Source organism: Acartia tonsa, chromosome 3 (genome assembly GCF_053477335.1).
Source record: "Acartia tonsa isolate MP-2025a chromosome 3, ASM5347733v1, whole genome shotgun sequence".
In the NCBI taxonomy this organism is placed as follows: Eukaryota; Metazoa; Arthropoda; class Copepoda; order Calanoida; family Acartiidae; genus Acartia; species Acartia tonsa.
This window is the reverse complement of record NC_137262.1, coordinates 37,456,339-37,481,528: the sequence shown is the minus strand read 5'-3', so window position 1 is coordinate 37,481,528 and position 25,190 is coordinate 37,456,339. Positions and strand designations below refer to the sequence as shown.

At 31.9% G+C, this 25,190-nt stretch overlaps 1 protein-coding gene across 5 annotated transcripts in view; it reads left to right on the top strand.

The window, feature by feature from the left end:
* Positions 1-25,190, top strand: part of LOC145314044 (uncharacterized) — a 117,028-nt gene that overhangs the window by 72,924 nt on the left and 18,914 nt on the right. For all 5 annotated transcript variants that reach the window (XM_080153780.1, XM_080153777.1, XM_080153779.1 and 2 more), the window contains 3 exons: positions 6,451-6,514; positions 7,102-7,172; positions 7,980-8,079. In XM_080153780.1, coding sequence (XP_080009906.1) covers positions 6,451-6,514; positions 7,102-7,172; positions 7,980-8,079 — 235 coding nt within the window. The remainder of the gene's footprint in view (positions 1-6,450; positions 6,515-7,101; positions 7,173-7,979; positions 8,080-25,190) is intronic.

Genomic DNA, 25,190 nt, shown 5'->3' with positions numbered 1-25,190 from the left:
ATTTTAGATAAGGGTACCATAACCCTCCAAAGAGAAACAGCTCCACAAAAATATAACCTCTACTACAAATATTTATAATTTTAGATTGTTTTTTTTGATAGCAAGTCGCGGTTTTATGGTTGTATGATTAATTTTAAGAATATATAATTAGATTATATTAAAATCTAATAGTTTATAGGGACACCCTCTAAAATATAATTAATAGGTGTAAAATTTTGCTAGGAGCTAATTTAATATTTTTTTTACAGCAAACCTTCTCAATATTTATTTTATATCTGATCAAACTATAGGACATATTAATTATGGGTGTTAAAACCTTGTTGACGTACGTCATAAAAAAGATAATAATTGCTGGAATAAAGGGAAATATAATACGTGGATTCTTTGACAGGGGTAAAGTTGTCGTTAATTCAGTTTATTATTATGGTTTGTTATTGGCCAGTTCGTACCTCAAGTAGAGGGAAGGAGATGTGGTAAAGGGGGTGAAGGTTCTATCTTTATTTTAGCCAGCTGCAAGCATCACTTTATTAGATTACATAAATATCTGGTGCAACATCCAAGTAATAATATATCGATTGCAGGAATAAAGGAATAGGTCGATAGGAATAGAATTTTTTCCCCTAAAAAAAATATTTGTTATTTAGCTTAACAATTTAGTATTTTGATTGAGAGGCAGATTAAATTTGTTTAGTTAAGCTGGGTTAAGCAATGTATGATAGTTATGGAACTCCAATAAAAGATCAAATTAATCTTTAGCTTTAAAATGTTAGATTGTGACGATAATATTCATTTATCGCGTCACATTATAGATAGCTTTCCATGGATATTAAAATAAAAAATAAGATTAAAACCAATTTTTAGCCCCGAGGGACCGAAGACCTGTTCTAACAAAACTGGTATTTTATTATTATTTATATTTCAACATTCATAGAAAACTGGCTATAATACAGACGATGCATAATTTTTCACTGTGGTGGATTAATCGGTTTCGAAAATTATTAGTCTAAATCTTTAAATAAAGTCAAAATTCTCTAAGGTACCTGATGTTTTGAAACATGAAAATAAGGAGAGTCAATTTTTCTTTCATTGTTCAATCCCTCTATACGTTAAAATCGTGTTATTTAACTTGTTTTGCAGTATGCCTAATTTTTAACAAATAATGACACAACAACATATTCTTTAGGTGAGAGAGACTTATATTCAGTTATTTCAACATTTAATGTTTAATCAAATCAAAGATAACATTATAGTACTTAGGGGCCGTAATTCAGCAAATTAATTCCATTTGAAATATTTTTGTGGAGTTAGTTGGCGTAAAACTTACTTTTGTAGAGTAATTTTGCTGCTGAGAATCAAAACCATCAAAAGTAAAAGTATAGGATAAAAAAAGATATTTAAGAATGTATAGTATTTCAAATAGACCTAAGGAATATTAAATGTTGAATAAAAAGTTGTCAAGGAATTAAAGTTATACCACAAAACTGAAAATTTAAAATTAATAAACTAGCATATCATATCTATAATACAAAGTAATCCTCATACTAAAGTGTGTATTTGTCTGTGTGTTTGTACCGAAGGATCTCGCTAACCACTGAACCGATCGGGTTCTCCTTAACAGGGTAGCTTCTCATAGGTCCCGGGAAGGTTTAGAACTATTTTCTTGGGGGGTGGGACACCCAAAAAAATTCAAAATCCCCCCTCCCCCCCCAAAAAAAATTTCTTCTTTTTAAAACTAAAATTAAAATAGGGGGGTCAACTATTTAATTTTTTAAAATTTTTCTTTTGAATCAAACCTAGAGGCTGAGGGCGAAACCGCTAGTATTTCATAAAGTAGTAAGGTTTCTTATAATCTCAATAACTACTGAATTGATTGAGTTCTTCTTTTGGGGGTAAGCTAGTAAGTTAGCTACGGGCCCCTCACCCCCCCCCCCCACAAAATGATTACACCATCTGAAAGAAAATTGTTTTTTTTAGACTCTTTGTAAAGCTTCCAGTTTACCCTCCAACACTCTTTGTAATTTATATACCCATTAAAATTTTAAACTAAAAAAGTAGTACACAATCTTTGCAAAACCTGTTACTTTAAATAAACACTGGCGTTTTAAATTACAGATTATGTACCCTGATAAGATCGAATATGTCAGGAAAAAAAGACAAAATTCTTCAAGATATCTCTATTCTATTCTTTTCATCATGGTGTTTGGATAAAACTGCAGTAATTTGCGCATTTTTCATAAGTGTAAAACAAAAATCAATAATAATAATTTCAGTAACTTAATTCTGGGATGGGTATTTCATGCAGAAATAAACTATTAAGTTTCCAATTTTTCTGATATTCTAAAATTATAGTTTATTAAGTTTTGATAAAGATTTAGCATATAGAGTACACCTTTTTCCTGTAATTGTTAATCAACAAAGAAAATGTTATGGCTATTTGTTATGATTTTTGATAAAAAAGGTATTTTGAAAAATACTCATTTTTACGACACCTGTCAATTCAGCATTAAAGTCTTTTTATGTTTGAGTTTTCATGGAAGAAAAAATCATTTTATTTTTTATTTGTTTGAATATTTTAATATTGTAAAAACGCTTTTTATATTTTATTCACACATTTGAAGAAAATCAGAGATAGGAAATGGAAGATAAACAATTCCACCACTTATTCTCCTAATACATAATCAATGACGTATTTTTTTGCGAATTAGGAAACCATAGTTTACTTACTTATTTTCAGCATTATTTCAAAGATCAAAAGAAAGTCTATAAATTTTGTGAATTTTTTCTATTTCCCAATATACTGTGTTACTACAATATCAGATCTTTTATTTTTTTATCTTTTTTCAATCACTCAAACATATTTTGGTTAATAGCACGGATTAGCAATAAATATATATCCAAAAATATATATTAATTCTTTATTTGTCCTTGTCTACTTTTTTGGTCTGAAATATTTTAATTTGCCGTTCTCCTCTTTTTCTATTTTGAAAATTTGAGTATGAAAAATTTCAGTGTGGCTGAAATTGGTTCTAATCTAGCAGATATTAATCGGTTTTGAAGCCATACTGGAAATAGAGTTACTTACTACATAACTCACTGTGGGCTAGAATTGAATCAAGACAAAAGTAAGTGCCGAGCCCTGGGACCTTTGTATGGTGAAAATAGACATAAAACCATGATTATTCCAGGTAAAACCAAAATATTTCAGCGGGGGCTTTTTGAGAAAATTAGATTTGAAAATTTCAAATTCAATTTTCACCCCCTAGGAGTTGCCGCATAATCATGACAAGAAAAGCAAACATTATTTATTTTAGATTTTGAACAACTTTGCTTTTATGAAGTCTTTCATAAAACCTCTCTATATATGATTTATTTTAGGCTGAATTTTTGTGACCTTTGCAAAGCAATTGATAAAAATGGCCATTAATTAACTCCCTTCAGGATTGATTTTATGAAGAACTTTATAAAAGCAAAGTTGTTCAAAATTTAAAATAAATAATATTTCCTTTTCTTGTCATGATTATGCGGCAACTCCTAGGGGGTGAAAATTGAATTTGAAATTTTCAAATCTAATTTTCTCAAAAAGCCCCCGCTGAAATATTTTGGTTTTACCTGGAATAATCATGGTTTTATGTCTATTTTCACCATACAAAGGTCCCAGGGCTCGGCACTTACTTTTGTCTTGATTCAATTCTAGCCCACAGTGAACTAAAAATAAAACAATTTCTCTGACATAAAAACCACAATTACCAAAACAATGCAAAAACAGATGAAATCTTCAGCATTTCTTCTTGTATGGAGTTCAATAATTGAAATAAATGCTTCAATGCCTATGTAGGCATATTAATATAAACTAAATTTAAACCAGTTAGGGTTTTTAAAAACTGTTTAATGCTTAATTAAAATCTAATTTACATTGATTTTGAATTAATAATGACGATAAATTAATGTACTTCCCAAATGATGATAATCAAAATTACAACGTCACACTATTTAATTTTTGGTTGAAAAGTTTATACACTACTCGTTTTAAACCAATAAAAGTAGCCAATGTTTTGAGTTAACGAACAAGTTAACTTGGCTATAAACCCTTGGGTACCAGTGTAATTTACATTCCAGTGTCCCCTCCCTCCTTGTAATGTTATGAACAATAGATCATTGAAGACCCTAACTGTTCAAGTATTTAACCTTGAACTAGTGGCGCACAATGAGCATAATTCTTTTTACAAATCGATGAATGAACTGACCAAAAAGTAATGTTCATGATAGCAACTTAAGTTGACTACAATTTTTCCCCTGTCATAATATCAACGTATATTCTATATCTATTTGAAGAAATAGATCGAATGTTAAAAATAAACTTCATAAACAATAGAGCATTGAAAACCCTAACTGTTAAAGTATTTAACCTTGAACTAGTGGCGCACAATGAGCATAATCCTTTTTACAAATGTAACATAAGAAGTAACAGGGACATAGACTTGGAATCAGATATTTTAATTTATTTGAACATTTAATTGCACATTGCGATATACTCTAAGAAGTATAATAGAGTAAGTGTGGATTTTGAATAATCGATATTATTATTACTTGGATATTGCACAAGATTTTCATGTAATCTGTAATAAAGTGATACTTAGAGCTGGCTAAAATAACGATAACCCCATCCCATCCAATCCCACTGAATAAACAAACTAACCAATAAATGAGGTCTAAATTTGCAAATGAATTATCATCTATGGTAGATTGTACATGTTGGAGAATACAACAGTAATACAAACAAACGTTAATTGATATGATTATTGCATAAAATATATCTCTTTCCCAGAACAATAGCCTAAAATATGTGATATTTACAATGGACTTACAGATTATAAATATAGTCCTAAAATATTTTATTATCAAATCTTTTTTTTATAATAAAAAAATTCAGGAAAAGGTAGGTAAAAATCCGCAAAATTAAAATTATGTTTAGAATATTTGATTAAGCTTTAATTCAGATATTACTGAAAACTATTACAAATCAAGGGGCAGGTAGATTATTTCAATCATAATAAATTAAGATTAAACTGATATTAATCAACTTATTCTTTTATTAAAACTATTAAGATACAGTGATAATAATTCATAAAAGATGGTTATTAAAAAATGTTGATACAAAATTATTTACACGTTTCACAATGGTTTTATTGAAGTTTGTTAATAATTCAATTTTTAGAGTTATCTATTTATATAATTTACAGTTCTACGGTCTGTTAGATCTAAGCTTATATCCATTTTTATTAGATCTAATATATGTACATATTTAAATTTGATAGCCTGATATCTAGTTGCCGAAAGTGTACGCAGTTTCCTGGGTGTTTCCTCATCCTAGCTCAATATTTACTACTAGCTAAAAAAGCTTCAAACTTCAAAAAAAAAAAATCAAAATTTAAAAAATTCAAATTTATAATGTATATTGTATAAATCGTTTACACATTCAAATTTTGATTTTTTTAAGGGAAGTTTGAAGATTTGTAGCTAGTAGTAAATATTGAGCGAGGATGAGGAAACACCCAGGAAACTGCGTACACTTTCGGCAACTAGATATCAGGCTATCTACTGGTTCCTTAACTTTTCTATATACTAGTTTAACATCATGATTTTATCTCAGACAAGCCTTCAATTTTACTGTTATATTGTATTACTAAAATGACCCTAAAACCCATTATGAGTTTGTTTGTTTAAATATGAAGTGTATGGCTAAGCTGAAGGGTCATTAAGGACTTATAATGTGATACCGAATCACCCCATACTTCAGTAAGGCATATGAAAGTCTTGCTGAAATAATAGGGATGTTAACCATAAAAACCATATTTAAAAATAGGAACACAGTAAAAGTGTCGGACTGATCATGGCGTAACAAAAAAAATTGCCAATGAGAGGCCATTAATGACCAATGATAAAATTTATAGTGGCCTCTCATTGGCTAATTTTTATTGTTACGTCATAATCAGTCCGACACTTTTACTGTGTTCAAAAATAGTCTAAATCGATCCTTTAACATTTGTGAAGGTTCCCTAAAATGGAGAACTCCATCGGTTTAGTGGTATTAAAATATACTTTTACAGGATAAAATAACATACAATTTATACAATCCAATGCTTTAAGTAAGGCATGTAAGAGTCTTGGTAATATAAAGGGGACAGTAAACATACTTAAGTTTTGACTATACATACTTTTTACTAAACCTATAATTTGGATAATCTATTAATAATTCAGGTACTTAATCACCGTTATTATTAAGTGTACTTATGGTTTTTTTTATGTTATTGAATGCTCTGATTCCTAATTGTTTTGAAATTTAGAGAAACACAGTTTTCCTTTTATTCTCTTTGTTTTCTAAATCTCAGAAAATACCTATCTAAAAAAATGTCTAATACTATATTGAAATTAATAACATTTTATGTTTAGATTTGCTTGCTGGATCTTCAATATTTGTTGTCCCCCATAGACCTACTGAGAAGCTTCAATTAAGGTAAATTTATTTACCCGAGGATTAAGAAATTGAGATAGTTATGAGTTTTCTAAAACAAGGATAACTAATGCAGTACAGAAAAATCATGGAGGGAAATACCAACAATATGATTTAAAGATCAGATGTTTAAATTAATAAATGGTTTTCTCGTATTCATTCGAATCCGGTGGATAGGAACCGGTTCTCATCCATACGAAAAAACTATGTCTAACATCGTATTATATCCAGCTTTCTACGAATATAAAAATGTACAATCAAAAGATTAAAACCAGTTTTTTTAGCCGGTGCCTTTGGCACCTCGGGGCTAAAAAAACTAGTTTTAATCTTATAATTGTACATTCTTATCCGCGGAAAGCCGTTTATAATACGATGCGAGAAATAACTATTAAACATTTATATTTTGTTTAATGACTGACAGACCGACGGACTAAGTAAATTGCATACTTAATGATCATAGGTTAAGATAATCTTTAACAATCATGATTCTACATAGCCTTACAGACTGAAAGACAAACATACAAATTAAATTGTACAGTAGCTTCACTTCTAAAAATATATTTATTGTATTAAAAAGTTTTATTGTTTAGGATAGGAATTCATACTGGACCTGTGGTTTCTGGAGTAGTTGGAAGCAAGATGCCGAGATACTGTTTGTTTGGTAAGATCTAGAGATAGCTAGATAGATAGAATCATACTGGACCTGTGGTTTCTGGAGTAGTTGGAAGCAAGATGCCGAGATACTGTTTGTTTGGTAAGATCTAGAGATAGCTAGATAGATAGAATCATACTGGACCTGTGGTTTCTGGCATTGTTGGAAGCAAGATGCCGAGATACTGTTTGTTTGGTAAGCTCTAGAGATAGCTAGATAGATAGAATCATACTGGACCTGTGGTTTCTGGCATTGTTGGAAGCAAGATGCCGAGATACTGTTTGTTTGGTAAGCTCTAGAGATAGATAGATAGATAGATAGATAGATTCATACGGGACCTGTTGTTTCTGGAGTAGTTGGAAGCAAGATGCCGAGATAATGTTTGTTTGTTAAGATCTATAGATAGATAGATAGATTCATACTGGACCTGTGGTTTCTGGCGTAGTTGGAAGCAAGATGCCGAGATACTGCTTGTTTGGTAAGATCTGATTCTATATATAGATAGATTATAGGTATTTATATAGATTTATAGATAGATAGATTCATACTGGACCTGTAGTTTCTGGAGTAGTTAGAAGCAAGATGCCGAGATACTGTTTGTTTGGTAAGCTTCAAAGATAGGTAGATAGTCGATTCAAAGACATTTATTTCCTAAGATCTTACCTCAATATATTTTGACAATTCTTTAGGGGATAAGGTGGAAAGAGTGAAGTCTAAACTTAAAACAACTTCTTTTAATCGCTTTAATATCATTACAATTAAGATATTATAATGATCTACTTATTCAATAGTTTACTTACTTGTAGATTATCTTAGGAGATACAGTGAATACAGCCAGTAGAATGGAGACAACTGGAGAACCAATGAAAATCCATATCTCAATGGAGACCAAACTTCTTCTCGATACTTTGGGCAGGTAAGGGACAGATATATGAAATATTATTTTATGCCTGTGTTCTTTTTTCTGTATAAACCCCCATCCCTTTTATTTCAAAATTGATTCTATGGGAGGGGGGTAATTTTTGTATGTCTATCCCCTGCTGTGACCCTAGACCTTTGGGGCATATACCTGCGCTGAATGGCGGAGCTGCAGTGTACTCAACTTAACCTGCCCTGAATTAATAATACATTTAAACTACCCAAACTTAGTTTTAAAGGGATTCTATGCTAAACTTTGTAGGTACGTGTTCCTAATATTGAATATCAGCAATAGAAAACAAAATTATAAAACAATTTTGATCTGATAAATTTTGACATTTGTTTATCATTACTGAAGGAAAAATTGATATATCGTCCATTGTCTAATCTTTATATTCCTGGACGATACAAGGGTAATAGCCTAAAAGATATTAAAATGAAAGTTGAACTCTATTAAGCATAATTAATATTCATTCTCTATCTTGCTTTCTTTATTTCCCTATTTCAAAAATTTACCTTTAGATGCATTGCAGATAATCTGTTTTTTCATACAGGGAGGTAGGGGACTGTAAATTAAACTGGTACCCAAAGTTTATTAATCACTGCCTCCTAATATGTCGACTTAAAAACAAATTTACTTAATTTGTAGAAGGGGTAATTTTGTTTTTTTTTAAATTTATTAATACTTTACTGCGATAATTTAAGCTTTATGAGTAAAAGCATTTTAAGATTATATATCAAATCCCATTGCATAAGAAAGCAAAAACGACAACATCATAATTGTTTGGTATTTTTCATACCTACATCTTGGTGCAAAAATCTGATTTAATACATATTTTGTATTAAACAGTTTGCACTGAATGTGTTAGTTTTTGCATTAATCAGACTGCATATCTTAGGTTTTTGCAATGATACTAATTCTTAATTTTCGAGGATTAAAACTAGTTATAGAGCGTGTATGGTTGTGTAAAAAACTATTTGCAATTAAATAATTTGAATTATTCCAAAATTAAAACAGGTTATCTTATAGAAATGGATATAGAATACGTAGATATATTGACAGGGAAAAAAAATTGTTGTCAATTTATGTTGCTAATATGAACCTCATTTATTGTTCAGTTAGTTCACCTAGCAGGAAAGGGGGAGATGGGGTAAAGGGGGTGGTTGGGAAGTATCAAGTACATGGAAATCTGGTGTAACATCCAAGTAATTATAAATAAAATTCTTTATTCCAAAGTATGGGATTTTTTCTATTTGTGTTCTATAAGATCCCAAAAACCGCTAATCTTATGTATCTAGAGGTATGCTTTGATTTGGTTTCATTCATTTTTTAGATTTTAGAATTAAGTAATGGTTGTCTGCTATTGTTAAGATATCATTGTGCTAATGTGGTAGTCGGACAGACGGACTGTCATTTCCTAGAGCACGCTATGCTCCGGGACTGCCGATAACACCCAGATGTTAATCCCCTCCTTATCACAATTCTAGCCAACACATTCTGCCATTGTTTGACCATCAAAGAAAGCGGTCAAACTTATCACCCGCTGATATGGGGAGGGAGTTGCCACTCCCCTCTGCATGTTCCAGTAACCTACCCTTTTCCGGGGGACGTCTGCCTTACCCCCTACCAGAGCCTACCCATCTACTATTCACCTGGCTGAGGCTTCCCCATCTTCTCCACACCCATTTTCTACCTAACCCATTATTGTAATCTGTTTGTATATAAAGCCATTAACTTGTTGTGTATATTCAGTTCAAATAAAACATTCAAACTGTAACTACTTGTAGTTCTTTATTGATAGAATCCTTAAAGGCTAGGGGCTCTTTTGACCGGACTCGCTCAGTAGGGTTGAACTGCTTCACCCCTACCACACTAACACTAATATCAGTAATTTTACAAAAACGTAAAGAAATCTTAGCAGCGAATTCATAATTGTCAGATCTAACCATTATACATGGGGGTCAGATTACATTTTACCAAGAATATAGGGATATCTATTAGACATGAAACCTTTTTTTAGACATGCAGTTTCGATTTTGTATATCGACAAATATTAATAATGCTTGTATAAAAGTAACAGGATCTCTGCCTGTCTGTCTGTAACGAAGGATCTCACTAACCGCTGAACTTATATGGTTCTCCTCTACAATGTAACTTGTCCTGGATAGATTTATTATTAGTTTTAGGGAGGTTACCACCAACCTCACAATAGAAATCGCCGCTAGTAAAATGACCACCCCTTAAATATTATTTTTTTTGGTGGGGGGGGGGGGGGCGGGGGGGGGGGCAACTTCCCCCCCAAATTGGTGTGTGTCCAGTGCTCGCCAGTCACTTTTAGTTTATGTTTTGTTAACATGGGACATTTATAGAGTAGCTTTCCTAAAACAAAGATCTAATGCATTACTAAAATTATAAGAAATACATTTTATAAATAGTTTTGTAAATAGAGATGGAAAGATTATTGCAAATACTTTCTTTTTAAATCAACAAAGAAACAAGGACGCTACAATCAGACATAAGTCATACATCTGTATTTTTTATATTTCTTACAAACTATTATTCAGAGAAGGAACTAGGACATTGGACTTCTTAAAAAACTAGTCCCCAAAGTTTGATAATAACGTTTTTTATTCGTTGGCCTCACAACCTTGGAAACATTTATTTGATTGGTTGGCCAATTAAGTTGAGTGTATAAACGTTTCAACTACTAATTGTAATCTACAGAAGGTGTATCAACATTGGAGATGTTTATCAATTTATCGTCCATTGTCTTATCCTTTAAGATCCCTGGAAAGAGGGAACAATAGACTGTAAATGACACTGGTAAGTTTTATAAACAAGCTACCTCATTCACTGGCTTAAAAGCTTAGGGGACTTTCAATAAATTTTAAGTTGTCGATACTAATATTACTATTGCACCTCTATAACATGGATTTAAAATAAGTATGGCTACTATTAAACTTTCCGAAAAAAAATCATTACTTATTATACATTATAATGTTTTTTTTTTTACAAAAGTGAGTTAGAGAAACTAATGATTGTGTAGATATTAAGCATTAGAATGGTAGATATTTTATTTAAAAAAATACCGACAGGAAATTAGAATAGCAAAATAAATTGAATAATTAAGTTTAAATGCGAAATATTATGTATTTTACACAATCTAAATTCTTTTTCTTTAAAATATCGATTTGTCAATAATGAGAATGGGTGATCTGACCAAAATAGGGTAATTCAATACATCCAAACGGGTTTATATTTGAGGCTAACGCGCGGCTGCCATGCCCTAATAAAGATCAAAAGTTATCTATATAAAAAATTCCCGTGAACTTTCGCATTGGACGAATTTGTCCGTGTTTTTATGAATCTTTATCCTTATCCTGTCTGGAGTATAATGCACTGTAAGATATTGCAGTACTTGGACCTGTTTGATTGATAATTTTAGGCTATTTTAATTCAGGGACTTGGGGAAATTTATATTATCACATTTTTTTGTTCTCTGTTTGACTTGTGTTAGAAAACAAAAAAAGTTTTAATTTTGAGTGTTATATACATATATATTATATATTTTAAATCCTTCTTCGAAGAAATTTTCTATCCAAGATGGCTTCAAAGCAGTCAATTATTATTCACGTGATTAGAACCGGTTCTCAGCTATACTGAAAAATAACGTTTAGTATTGTATCACAGACAATTTTCCATGAATATTAACATACAAATCATAATATTAGTACCAGTTTTGTAACCCCTAGGGGCCGAAGGCCCGGGCTAATTTTCTAAAAAAATAGATACAAACCTTTTTTCTAATTTTAGATTCTTAGCTTTGAAAAAAAAATGGTTTTAAAAATTAAAACTCCTTTTCAATGCATATGCTCGTTTTATTCTACTATGGACCTATCCTGTGTCCCTGTCTTACAGACAATTTTTTATTTGTATATTAATGTGCATTTAGATTGTGCTCATTGTCCAGTTCATGGGAAAATATTATTTACCACGCATAAAGAGATTTGGATACAGTGCAGTAAATGTTCCTGGAAACGATTATCTCCTGTGGTCAATGTTCAGTTTATGGAAAAATACTATTTATCAGGGATAAAGAGATGATTAGTTGGTTCTAAATTATTTAGACTGTTCTTATTGTCCAGTTCATGGGAAATAATATACAGGGTGGGGCAAATAAGACCGGACAAACTTTAAACGGCCATAGCACCAAAACTACTTTACCAATCAGGAGGTTTGACCACACTATAAAAAGCTTAGGTAATGACCTTTTAGCAAAAAAAAATCCTTGGACGTAGACGGAAGTGTACAACGAGCTAGCCGTGTATATGTTCAACAAGGCAGATTCCAAATGCGCCGGTGGTTTAATCTGGATTCTCGACTAGGGCTCACTAAATATGACCTCAGCCCATCTGTAGGTGAGGTAGAGTTATGCGAATTGCTGGGGATACTGTTAGATACATAAGTAAGACACTAGAAAAGACTAGAGCTCTCTATCTGAAATGGCTTGGCCGTAGTACTCCAGCAAAGTGAAACGGGGCAGATTTTGAGATGTAAAAAACAACAAAAACCGTGAAAATTTCTCGGTTCTTGACTTTAGGGACCCATATTGAACTTTAAAACTCATTTTAGAGTATAGGTTGCGCTGACAACCCTAGCTTAAACTTCATGACATTTCTAAAAAGGTAAAGAACGTCGTTCTAGCTCAACTGTGGTCTAAATAAGAGCCTCCGTGTACAAGGGTAGCTTGAAAGTTGGGCGAATTTGGATCCTGCGGTTACTCACATTCCTAAGGAAATGTGTCCTCCCAGCAGCCCGATCTTAATTCAATGGACTTTTTGGCCTAGGGCTACTTTGAAGCATGCACCAATAGACGTGCCCATACCACAAAGACCTCCCTCATTGCCACTATCAAGGAGAAATACACCAGCTTGGACAGGTACATTTTGACCTGGACCTGCCGGTGGTTGAGGAGGCGGGTAGAGGCAGTAATTAAGGCTGGCGGCGATTTTATTGAATAATCTAATAGTCATATGCCTATTTTGCTTGCCTGTTTTTAAAATTCAATAAAATCTTTAAAATTGACGATTTTATGTTCATTTGTTTAGAAGTTAGAATTTGTCCGGTCTTATTTGCCCCACCCTGTATATCAGGGATAAAGTGATAATTAGTTGGTACAAATCAGTGGTGTATAGGTCAAGGGAAGGTTTCATTCGCTTGTTTTAAATAATATACCTATGTCTTTATTTCTAGAACCTAGATTAATATTTTAATATCATCCATTTTAAAATTGCATTTATCTTATTTTGATAATAAAGAAATATATCAATGCCTTTATTTCTATATTCTAGACTAGCGGTTACGCCCCTAGAAGCCTCTAGTGGCACTTTAAATGTTTGGTTTTGTTTAAAAAATAATACGAAACCTATCTATGTTGCCATTTAAGTTTCTACAATACCTAGGTATGTTGCGTAGGAGTCTCTATACTAAAAAAAAATCGATTATTAGTGATTTCTCTTGGGAGGATGGTGGTACCCTACCCCAAAATAGTTATAAACATTCCTGGGACCTATGAGAAGCTACCCTGTTAAGGAGAACCCGATCGGTTCAGTGGTTAATGATTAATATTTTAATATCATCCATTTTAAAATTGCATTTATCTTATTTTGATAATAAAGAAACATAACTATGTCTTTATTACTGGATTCTAAATAGATAAATATTTTAATATCATCCATTTTAAAATTGCATTTATCCGTCTTATTCATAGTATAACAAGCATAACAAAGTCAATAAAAGTGAAGCTCTGAAACGGTAGGAGAAACGAATATTAACACATGTAGAGTGTCAGCACTAAATAATCAGAATATAAATGTATGACAGTCGAAACAAAATTGCAAGTAAATTTGTTGAAAAAATGCTTAGATACAGGCTGATGTTTAAGGCTGTTGTCCTAGGTATCAGTATTCCAAAAATCAGATCAATCAGATTATTATATCACATAAAAATTTGTTGTAAAAAAAGTAAAATATCAGCATGTTTTAAATGGACGTACGGACTTTCTGGTAACGATTATAGAGTTGCTGCGCTTTATAAGTCGTATCTAACTCTTATACCTAGGGATCATCATGTACAGTTTGAAATCGATAGGACAATTTTAACCTGTTTGAATTAACGGAAAGAGCTAACTGTAAAGAACGTACGGACGGACCGACCGACTCTAATTATAGAAAATCCTTGCTTTTAAAAAAGAAACAAGGACGTTATCCTCCATAAAGCTATGAAATCAGTAGGACAAATTAATATTAAGGCTTGTAGAGTGTCAAAACCTTATAAGCAGAATTTTAATTTATGATTTAATTTACAAAATTTATGTAAATATGCTCACATGCGGCTGCCGAGCTCTGATTACATCAATCATTTTTATTTTAATATAAAACATAGTTTTCAATTAATTATAATGTGAGCAAAAAAAATTACACACAGATACAAAAATGGATTTATCATTACTCGGTTGGATCTTGCATCAGATTTTCATGTTCTCTAATAAAGTGAACCTTGCTAAAATCACCGAATTCCCCCAATTTCTCCTTTCCCTCCTCTCCTACTGGATAAAAGACCTGACCAATAAATAACAGGGGTAATAGCAACCTAAATTGACGGCACTTTTTTCTCTTGTCATAATGTTCACATAAATTCTGCATCCATTTGTACATACGTCTTCAAACAAACACTCTGCTACTTTGATTAGCTTAAATCTTCTTTGTTTGAAATGTGTTTCTTTTACTAACTTAACTAAAAAAACTTACTTCTTAGTTCTTAGTTGCATATTCTCTTATAGCTTTGTCTCTATGAGCACTCTAAAAGGTTTATTCTAATATCAGAATAAAACATTATTCTTTCTTTAGTCAGTAACCCAGTGAAGGAAAAGTATAATTATATAGATACTACACATCTAAAAAAAGTTAAAATCATGTAATAACGTTACATATCCCTGCACGTACAGACACTCACACACAAACACAAAATATCACACACACAATAAGACACACTCTAACACACACACACATATATACACACATGATGTAAAGTAAATTTACTTCCCTTTCTTTGCACTCTATATCAAAGTTAGGATATTGAAAGACATAATAGGTAAACATTGGCTAAGTAAATCTTTTATAGCTACTTTCAATAATAATTGTTTGTATTTTATTGTAATACTAGCGGCTTCGCCCCTAGCCTCTAGGGGCTTTGCCCCAAGAGATTTGATCAAACTAATTTTTCGTATTTTAGATTTAAAAAGAAAAAGTAAAAAAAAGTTTTTTTTGGGGGGGGTATTTTTATTTTTTGGGGGGTTGGGGGTGTCCCACCCCCCAATAAAGTAGCTTAAAACCATCACAGGACCAGTAGGTACATTCCCTGAAGAGTAGAGCCCAATCGGTTCAGTGGTTACTAAGAACTTAAGCTTCAGACGGACAGACAGACAGATAGACATCGTTCTACTTTGTATTATAGATAGCAGTGTAAATATAATTTTTCAATAGTTTTTCCCTCACTCAAATGGTAATATTGTTTATCATAACGGGGGAGGTGTACATAAGTTTTTCGTCAGGGAGGAAGGGGACATTTGACTGTTAACACTAGTACCCAAAGTTTTATAATCAGGTTTCATTATTAGTTGACTTAAAAACTTTTATTAAATATGTATTGATTGATTCATTAACTAGCAGTGTCCAAAGGTTTAAGACAATAATAATAAAATATAGAGTTAGTTTTGTTATTCATTATTCGTAATGTACATAAATTTTTTGAATCGAAAAAGGGGGACAAGGGAAACAGTTTTGGGTACCTATTTGCCAATCAATATAACTTTCAAACTCCTAACCGGGGCGAGCAAACAAAGAAAATTCTTGCAATCAATTTATTTTTCAATGATGTCGAGAGTATCCGAGACATTGACCTAGAAAAACCATTGAAAAAAAGACGCGGCATTTTCCTATTAGGGTGCGCTGATTATACCCCTCCCCCCAAGTTCCAGCTATCAATAAATCTATATTATAGATGTATAACCAGACAACCACCTGAATTCCCCTGTTACAGGGGCGTCCAAGCTTTTTATTTTGGGGGGGGTAAAAAATTTTTAAGGGGGGGGTAATTCGGTTTTGGGATGGTAAAATGGCGCGCGAAGCGCGCCGCAAATTGTTTTCCCCCCCCAAAATTTTTACCCCGGGGGTAAAATTTGCTTGGGGGGGGGGGTAATTACCCCCCCTGAAATCTGTTGGCAGGGGTAAAATTTGTTTACCCCCCCCAAAATTTACCCCCGGGGTAAAATTTTTGGGGGGGGTAATTTAAATTTTATCAAAAATTTAGTAATAAAAATGCGCGCGAAGCGCGCAAAAATTTTTTTTGTTAGAGATTTTCTATTTTGGGGGGGGTATTTACCCCCCCAAAATTGTTTGGGGGGGGGTAAATACCCCCTCCTAAATGGTTGGGGGTGCCTACGGTTTGGGGGGGGTAATCGCCCCATTACCCCCCCCCCCCTTGGACGCCTATGCCCTGTTAAGGACCTTTTTCGTCTGCTAACAAATTGTTTTCTGTTCTTTTGTAGCGACTTGGCTGTGTTCCCGACGCTAATGGTTAATTTTCAAAGACCCAATTGAAAGTCGGCACTGGGTCCTCGGAAAATGGATATACATGGAGAAAAAACCTCCCATGCGAGGAAAATGTTTAAAAAATGATTGAAGAAAACAATTAAACCCACAACAAAGATTTAATTTTATGCTTAAATTTACCCACCAAGGGGGTGATATATAGATTTTTAAAGCGTAACTGCTCTTGTTCTTATGTATTTCCGTACATATTTGAGTATTTTTTCCTTAAATGTTTTTTGTATGATAAAATTTTTAAAACTTTCTATGATTGCTCCTTTTATTTCTTAATAAGAAAAACTTTGTCTCTTCAGAATAGTTATATATTACTCGCAACGTATTATAGACAGCTTTATTTTTCTGATTTTTATTTCAATATTTGTGAAAAATTGCCTTTAACAGGATGCTGTACATGATCTTTCAGTATAGCTGAGAACCGGTTCAAATCAAGCGTATTTTAATCGTTTTCGAAGTCATTAATGCTTCATTTTAGTTATACTTTTTTTTCGTTTATTGATTATTACCCTAGCATAAAGGGGCTCTTGATTTTAGAAGGGAGATGATAAAGGCCAATCCTGAAACCATACAAAGGTTTAAATCCAAAAAAATAAAGCCTAAACCATCCCAGTACACAAGTAAAACTTCTTTAAAGTAAAGAACTCAATCGGATCAGAAGTTTTTGAAATCTTAAGCTTAAAAAGAAATAATTATTTCATGAAAAATCTAAAATCTATTTTAAGCTGTGAAATCTGTGGATGTTTGTCATCCTTGTTTTATCTCGCACTTACTCTATAAATCAATCTGTCTTTCCGTCCCTACTTCCGGTGTCTTCAATTAAACAAAGGTACAATTTTAAGACATACGACATAAATAAACAAGAATGACAACATCTATTGAAGCGAAGCTCTAAAATCAGAAGGGAGGACAAACGAACAATAACTCTTGTTGAGTACCAGAACTTAAAAAGCAGAACATCAATTTGTACTTTTGTGTCCTAGGAATCATTATTCTAAAATTCAGATGAATAGGATAATTATATCATACAAAAGTTGTTATCAAAAAAGTTGACAATCAGCATGGTTTGAATTGATGTACGTTTCTGGTAACGATTATAGAGTTGTTTCAACGCTTCCTAAATAGTACCTAAATATTACAGGAATCATTCTGCAAAGTTTAAAATCTATAGGACAATTCTAACATGTCTAAATTAACGAAAATAAATAACCTTTTCTGACAGACCGACCCTAATTATAGAAAAGCTTCGCTTAAAAAAAACAATGAAAATTACGTACATGATATAAGCACTACAAAAACAATCAGTTTACACTGATTAAAAAATAGTAAATTAGGTCCTAGGACAAACGCAGGAGTCCCAAACGTCGGTTTGGACACTTAACCTAACCTTACATATTTTAGACCATCAGCTTATAGTTTTTTTTAAATGCCTAACCCTTGCGTGGGGCCTATTTTTATATTCATATCTTAACCTAACCTAACCTGTAGAGAAATACTTAATTAAATCAATATTTTAACACTCCTGTGTTTGTCCACTCCGACTATATATATACTACGGTTAATTATATTCTGCTATAAAAAAAGCTTAATGACAAGACGTAAAACTTTGGCACAACAGACACACAAAGTGAATTATAGAGTAGATTCGATACTAAAAATGTTATTACATTTGCTCTATTATATGAAGTAGTAAGGTTTTTTTGTCCGAAGCTTAAGATCTCAAAATCTACTTAACTGATTGGGTTCTCCATTTCAGAGAAGCCTCATATAGGTCTTTTAATGGTTTAAGGCTATTTAAATTTTTAGGTTGAAGGCGTGGGATGGTTTTAGGCTATTCTACTCCCTTTTTCCTTACCCCTATGAATACAAAGGCCCTAGGGGCGCTGCCGTTAGTAATTAATATGCTAATTACTTTAAAAGCTTCGTTATTAACTTATAAAAACATTCTTGGTTTTGAATATCCTTTTTATAACTTATAATATTGTTTAAAGCTAAAAGCGTGTAATGTGCAATAAAAAAGAAAATATTTTATTCTAAGGGTAATTTAGTTATTAAAGCGTTGAAACATAAAAGTTCTGTAGGTTTTACTTACATTTTATTAGGCCCAAGGACAGGGGCGTCCCAGCTTTTTTTTTTTTTTTTTTGGGGGGGGGGGATAAAATTTTAAAAATAAAAATTTTGGGGCACCCCCAAGCTCATTTTAGGGGGGGGGGGGGGTAATCTTTATTTTATAGAGGTATTTTTTTTATTTGGGGGTGTGAGGGGGGGGGGTAAAAATTGAAAATCCAAAATTTTGGGGGTCCTTACGGCAACCCCAAATTCATTTGTGGGGGTAATCACCCCTTTACCCCCCCCCCCCCTTGGACGTCTATGCCCAAGGATCTTAAGTGATAAGACAATTAATTTAAGAACGTCTCAATTATCTTAAATAAAATTAACCCCACAGTAGATAAAAATAATTGGTTAAAAATTTGGACATTACGGGTATAGTCCCTTTCGTAACATCGCACCTTATGGGGCGATTCTTCGTATTTTTCACAGTAACTTTTCTCCTATTTCTAGCCCCTGTGGGGGGGCTCTAACCCTGTGGGGCAATCACTTAACCCAACATAACCTAACCTAACCTAATATACCTATAAAAAGCAATTTTAAAAATACGACGAATCGCCCCTTATGGGGCGATGTTACGAAAGGGACTATTCCCGACATTACTAGTTTAAAACCAAACAATAAATTTGCAATACTAGAACCCAAAGTTTTCAGCCAAAACTTGGTTATAAAACTTTGGGTACCAGTCTAATGCCCTCCATCCCTGACTAGGCTATTTAATTTGTTAAAGAATTTTTATTAGGCCTTTTAGAAAAACTAAACTTTAATGTAGACATAAAGATCTGAAAAAGGGAATGGACACTGATTAAAATGATTTTCAGTAGGGCTCCAAAATCGATTAATATCCGTTGGATTAATATTAGCTATAATGAAAAATCTTGTATAGCATCGAATTACAGACAATTTTTCACAAATATTAAAAAAATATAATATCTGTAGCCTTGGCCTTTGGTCCCTCGGGGCTAACAAAACTGGTTTTAATCTTATAATTTTTATTTTAATATCCGCGGAAATCTGTCTTTAATACGATTTGATAAATAAGTATTACAACCCTTTTAATGCCAGATATTAAAAGCAAATAAAAATTGCTTATTATCCTTCCCTTATCCCATCCTTACATTTTTCAACTTTTTAACCCAACAAAAACGGTGAAATTAAATTATATAGTAGCTAAGGTATTTATAATATCCCACCCTGCACCACCCACCAATCAATTCTAATTTGCCACCAAAAAAAGTCGAGCAATAAAGTCGTAAAAAAATCAGCCAAAAAACTTGGCAAAAAACGTGCAAAAAGTTGAGAATATTTTGATGTGAGTGGCTTCTCAGGGTTGTAGGTATAGGTTTATTGTATATCTTAAAGGATAAGACAATAGACGATAAATTTATTCATTCCCAATGATGATAAACCCCATATGTATTTTAAAAAGTTAGGACAATAATAGTATAAAACTAATCTTTCAAGGTATTCAAAGTTTTTGATCCAATCGAATAAGAAAATTTGATAATAAAATTTTGGTTACTACTATAATATAAGGCTCATTGTCCCCTCCCTCACTCCCTGTGTAACATAGATGACTTGTACAGTGCCCCTGGGGAGTCATAACCTTGTAAGGGCGTACAAAACAACAAATTTAAACTCTCCTTGCTATTTGTTGATAAGTCGGTCATGCAAATTTTTAGCAGCGAAGCTACTCTATTATTAACTTTGTCTGTCTGTCCGGCAGTCATTCTATATATTATTTTTTCCGTCTGTCTGTCGGTCATGCTTTAGACACTAGAGGCTTAGCCCCTAGCCTCTAGGAGCTTTGCCTCAAGTGGTATAATTACATCTTCTATTACCTACCCAGCCGAAAAAAAATAAAAGTTTTGTATGGGCACTTGACCACATACAACCTTGAACATAATTTTTACCATCTTTACTTCAAGTACATATAATAACAGACATATACCCAGGGATATAGAGGGATAATATATCTTTATAAAAAAGTGACAGAATTTTTTTTCAATCTTTTTGTATTAAAGGATCTTGCTTATTGATTTACAATGTAACGTTCATAGGTACCCTATAAAACAATTAATGTTTACTTTTTAAAAACTAGAATTTTAAAAAGAGAGTCGACTTCTCCCCCCCCCCTTTTAGTGCCCCTAGGAGCCTTTTGGGGCGTAGATTCTAGTAGATGATAACAAACAGTAATTAGGTTGTTTTTGTATGTTGATTTAAAATCCTTAGTAATTCTTATATGTATATTCCCGACAACTATGATTCTCTATACATCCCCTATCCCTTTATATTCTAATTCTGTATGAATGTAATCCTTATATTCCTGACAATTATAATTCTCTATACATCCCCTATCCCTTTCTATTCTAATTCTGTATGGATGTAATCCTTATATTCCTGACAATTATGATTCTCTATACATTCCCTATCCCTTTATATTCTAATTTTGTATGAATGTAATCCTTATATTCCTGACAATTATGATTCTCTATACATCCCCTAACCCTTTATATTCTAATTCTGTATGGATGTAATCCTTATATTCCTGATAATTATGATTCTCTATACATTCCCTATCCCTTTATATTCTAATTCTGTATGGATGTAATCCTTATATTCCTGACAATTATGATTCTCTATACATTCCCTATCCCTTTATATTCTAATTCTGTTTGGATGTAATACTTATATTCCTGACAATTATGATTCTCTATACATCCCCTATTCCTTTTTATTCTAATTCTGTATGGATGTAATCCTTATATTCCTGACAATTATAATTCTCTATACATCCACTATCCCTTTATATTATAATTCTGTATGGATGTAATCCTTATATTCCTGACAATTATGATTCTCTATACATCCCCTATCCCTTTATATTCTAATTCTGTATGGATGTAATCCTTATATTCCTGACAATTATGATTCTCTATACATCCCCTATCCCTTTATATTCTAATTCTGTATGGATGTAATCCTTATATTCCTGGCAATTATGATTCTCTATACATCCACTATCCCTTTATATTCTAATTCTGTATGGATGTAATCCTTATATTCCTGGCAATTATGATTCTCTATACATCCACTATCCCTTTATATTCTAATTCTGTATGGATGTAAACAAATGAAAAGGGTGTGTGGGGGGATTACAGGGTTCAAGCAAAAGTAAATGAATGATTATATTTCTTTTAAAATAAGGATTCTATGTTAGCATAACATTAATAATGATAAAAATAGCACAAAAATCACTAACCAGTTTAAAATGTTATTATTTTTATGGCGTCTTTTTAAAAATGACCTAATATAAAAGCAATAAAAATCCTTTTAATAAGATGGAGTAAAGTTTTTTTCTTTGTCAGTTAAGATCTTGATGGTGTTAGGCTATTTTATTGCCTTTCCAGTCCCTAGATTCTAAGAGTACAGCCACTTACTCATATAAAATTCTTTTTTATAAAAGTTTTTACATGTCGTTATATTCGTAAAGAATAGTTTTGCAAGGGTTATAGGTCATCGCTTCTTAATAATATCTACCAAACATATCTGTCCCAAGGAAATTTGTAAACTTTTTATTCTTATCCAACGACAACTGGTATCCAAAGTTGTATAACCACGTTTTCTTATTAGTTGCTTCAAAATCAATGGGAAATTGTTTATTTTTTATTGTCAAGGGGGGAACATGATTTTTAACCAAAAATTTTAATCTAAAGAATGGGTAAGTTTGTTTATCATCAAAGGGGATATAAACAATAATAATGTCCATTGCATTTTTACTTAATATTCCTTTATTATCCACAAAAAAAAATTAATCTTTGTAGCTGGTGAAAAGTAAACATTAAAAAAAGTTATATTGACTTTGAGTAATATTTTATATGAAGAACAACTTTTTTTTCAAAAAAAATATGCTTTATTAGAAAACTAATATGTTGTGTTTATCTCTATTAATTCATAGACTACAGGAAAGTAAAACTTGTAGAGTAGCTTCACTACTTACAATTTTAAGGCATATTTTTTTGTGGACTCTGATTTTGAATGTGCATGCATCTTGGGGAATTGCAAGTGTTTTTACACTCAAAAAATCCTTTTTTTAGCGAGTTAACTTTTTTACAAGTAAAGGGACAGTCAAAATGAAAGGAGAACCTAAGATTAACTAAAAATTATACTTGTTATATGAATATAAGTTGTAAAAAGCAGGGATCCTAAGAGATAAACAATAGACAATAAACAAAATTACCCTTTTTGTGGATTTATTATTGGTTGAGCAGTTTGGTTGCTTTTAGTTTCAAACAAAAACACTTTTGGTACCAGTGTTATTTACAGTCCAATGTCCTTGCCCTCCTTGATAAAATGTTAGAATTTGCCAACTGTTAGAAGAATAATTGTTCACAGCATAAAAGTTGGCTGAATTGATTTTTATCAAATCAAACATCCTCCAGTATACCTGAAACATTATTGAACTCTGATTTACTGATACTCAACTCATATCAAATCAAATATACTCCTGTATTCCTGATACAATATTGAACTATGATTTACTGATACTCAACTAATATCAAATCAAATATCCCTCTGTATTCCTGATACAACATTGAACTATGATTTACTGATACTCAACTAATATCAAATCAAATGAGAAGGATCTATATATAAAAAAAACAAGGATAACAAGATCCATGCAAGAAGCAAAGCACCAAAAAAGGAAAGATAAAGAATATGTCATATGAATCTTCATGGCAAATTAAAGCTGTCTAACTTCAATAGCAGATGAGAAAGTCTTATTTACTTACTTATTTACATTCAGAATTAAACCCAGAGTACTAGAGTAAAAGGCCAACAAGGGGCTATTCACAGGGGTGGGAGGGACAAAATAGTTTCCAGCCTTTTTTACAAACAAAGTTTACAGTTACCAGTGACTGAATTGCACAATTTTAACCTTTGAGGGAAGATTATTGTGCATTGTCTTATCCCGTATATCCCTGATATATTCATGTATGATAGTTTAAATAAGGAAGACAACATTCATAAAACGAGAAGCTCTAAAATAAAAAATTATGTTGGATCAATGACTTTAGAAATTTTCTATAAGAGTGCAATAAATTTGTAGTATAAATGCATAACCAGACAACTACCTGGATCTCCTTTTTAAGGACCTTTTTAGTCTGCTTTTTTGTAGCAACTTGGATGTGTTAATATTCTTAACGTTATTAGTTAATTTTCAAAAACCCAATTGAAAGTCGGCACAGGATTTTTGGAAATGTGATATACAGTTATTTAAACCTTTTCTCTCCAGTATTTTACCCTATAATAATAGTGCCTATGCTTCATACTAAATATACGAAAATCCTCTTCATGAAAACATACATGTCGTACATGCACTAAATTGTGAAAAACTTCTCTTTGAAAAAGGTCAGTTTTTGCGATCTTTTCCTCCTTCTTTTGCATATAAATTCAGGGTTAGGCTTTTTTTTCTGCAAAGCTTTATTTTATTGATTTTTAAATTATCTTTTAAAAGCGAGACTTTAATAGTTGATGGGTTAGTGCATAACGTTTTTGTTAAATTTACCAATACTAAGATTCTTTGAAAATCATAAATTTATTGATATAGTTAACGATATCTTACTGGACATGCATACAACTTATTACTTTATGATTTATATGTTTTTGTCTTTTAATCCTTTCTTTTTATAAAAGGAATAAAATTATAACAAAATAAAACAATGTTTCTTAAATAAGTAAAACTGTTTAAGAACTTTTAAGTAACGCCGACATCAAATGTATTCAAAATATCTTAGAAGATTTTTAAGCGATGTTGATCTTTACTTCGTCAAAGTCTCCTATATAGTCAGGTAGACAATTTCAAATATTATATTCCATCTATAACATTATTTTACATAAAGGGGTATTTTTGTTTATAGTAATTGGTGTGGAGGTTGTCTTATACCTCAAGGTCCCTAATCAACAATGAAAAAAAAATTAAATAGCATATTGTAAGCAAAAGGTATTTTCAAGTTTTATTAAATGTGTCATTTAATATATTTTTAACAGATAATTGTGCATGCTTTCAATAAACAAAAAGAAATAGACGGACGACGACATTCTAACTATGATTATACAGCATCTGCATATCTACAAATGTTTGAAAAATTGTCGACGTGAGAAAGAAATAAATGTAAATGAATGGTGGACACTTGAATAAACATGAGGCTTAAGTTTAGGAGAAAATTAAGAGCTCTTGTAGTTCTTATCTTAAATTTCATACATAAAATGGTATTCCTTACAAAGTAACATATTTTTTTTTTAATGCTATTAGAGTGTATTTAGTAGTTCTAC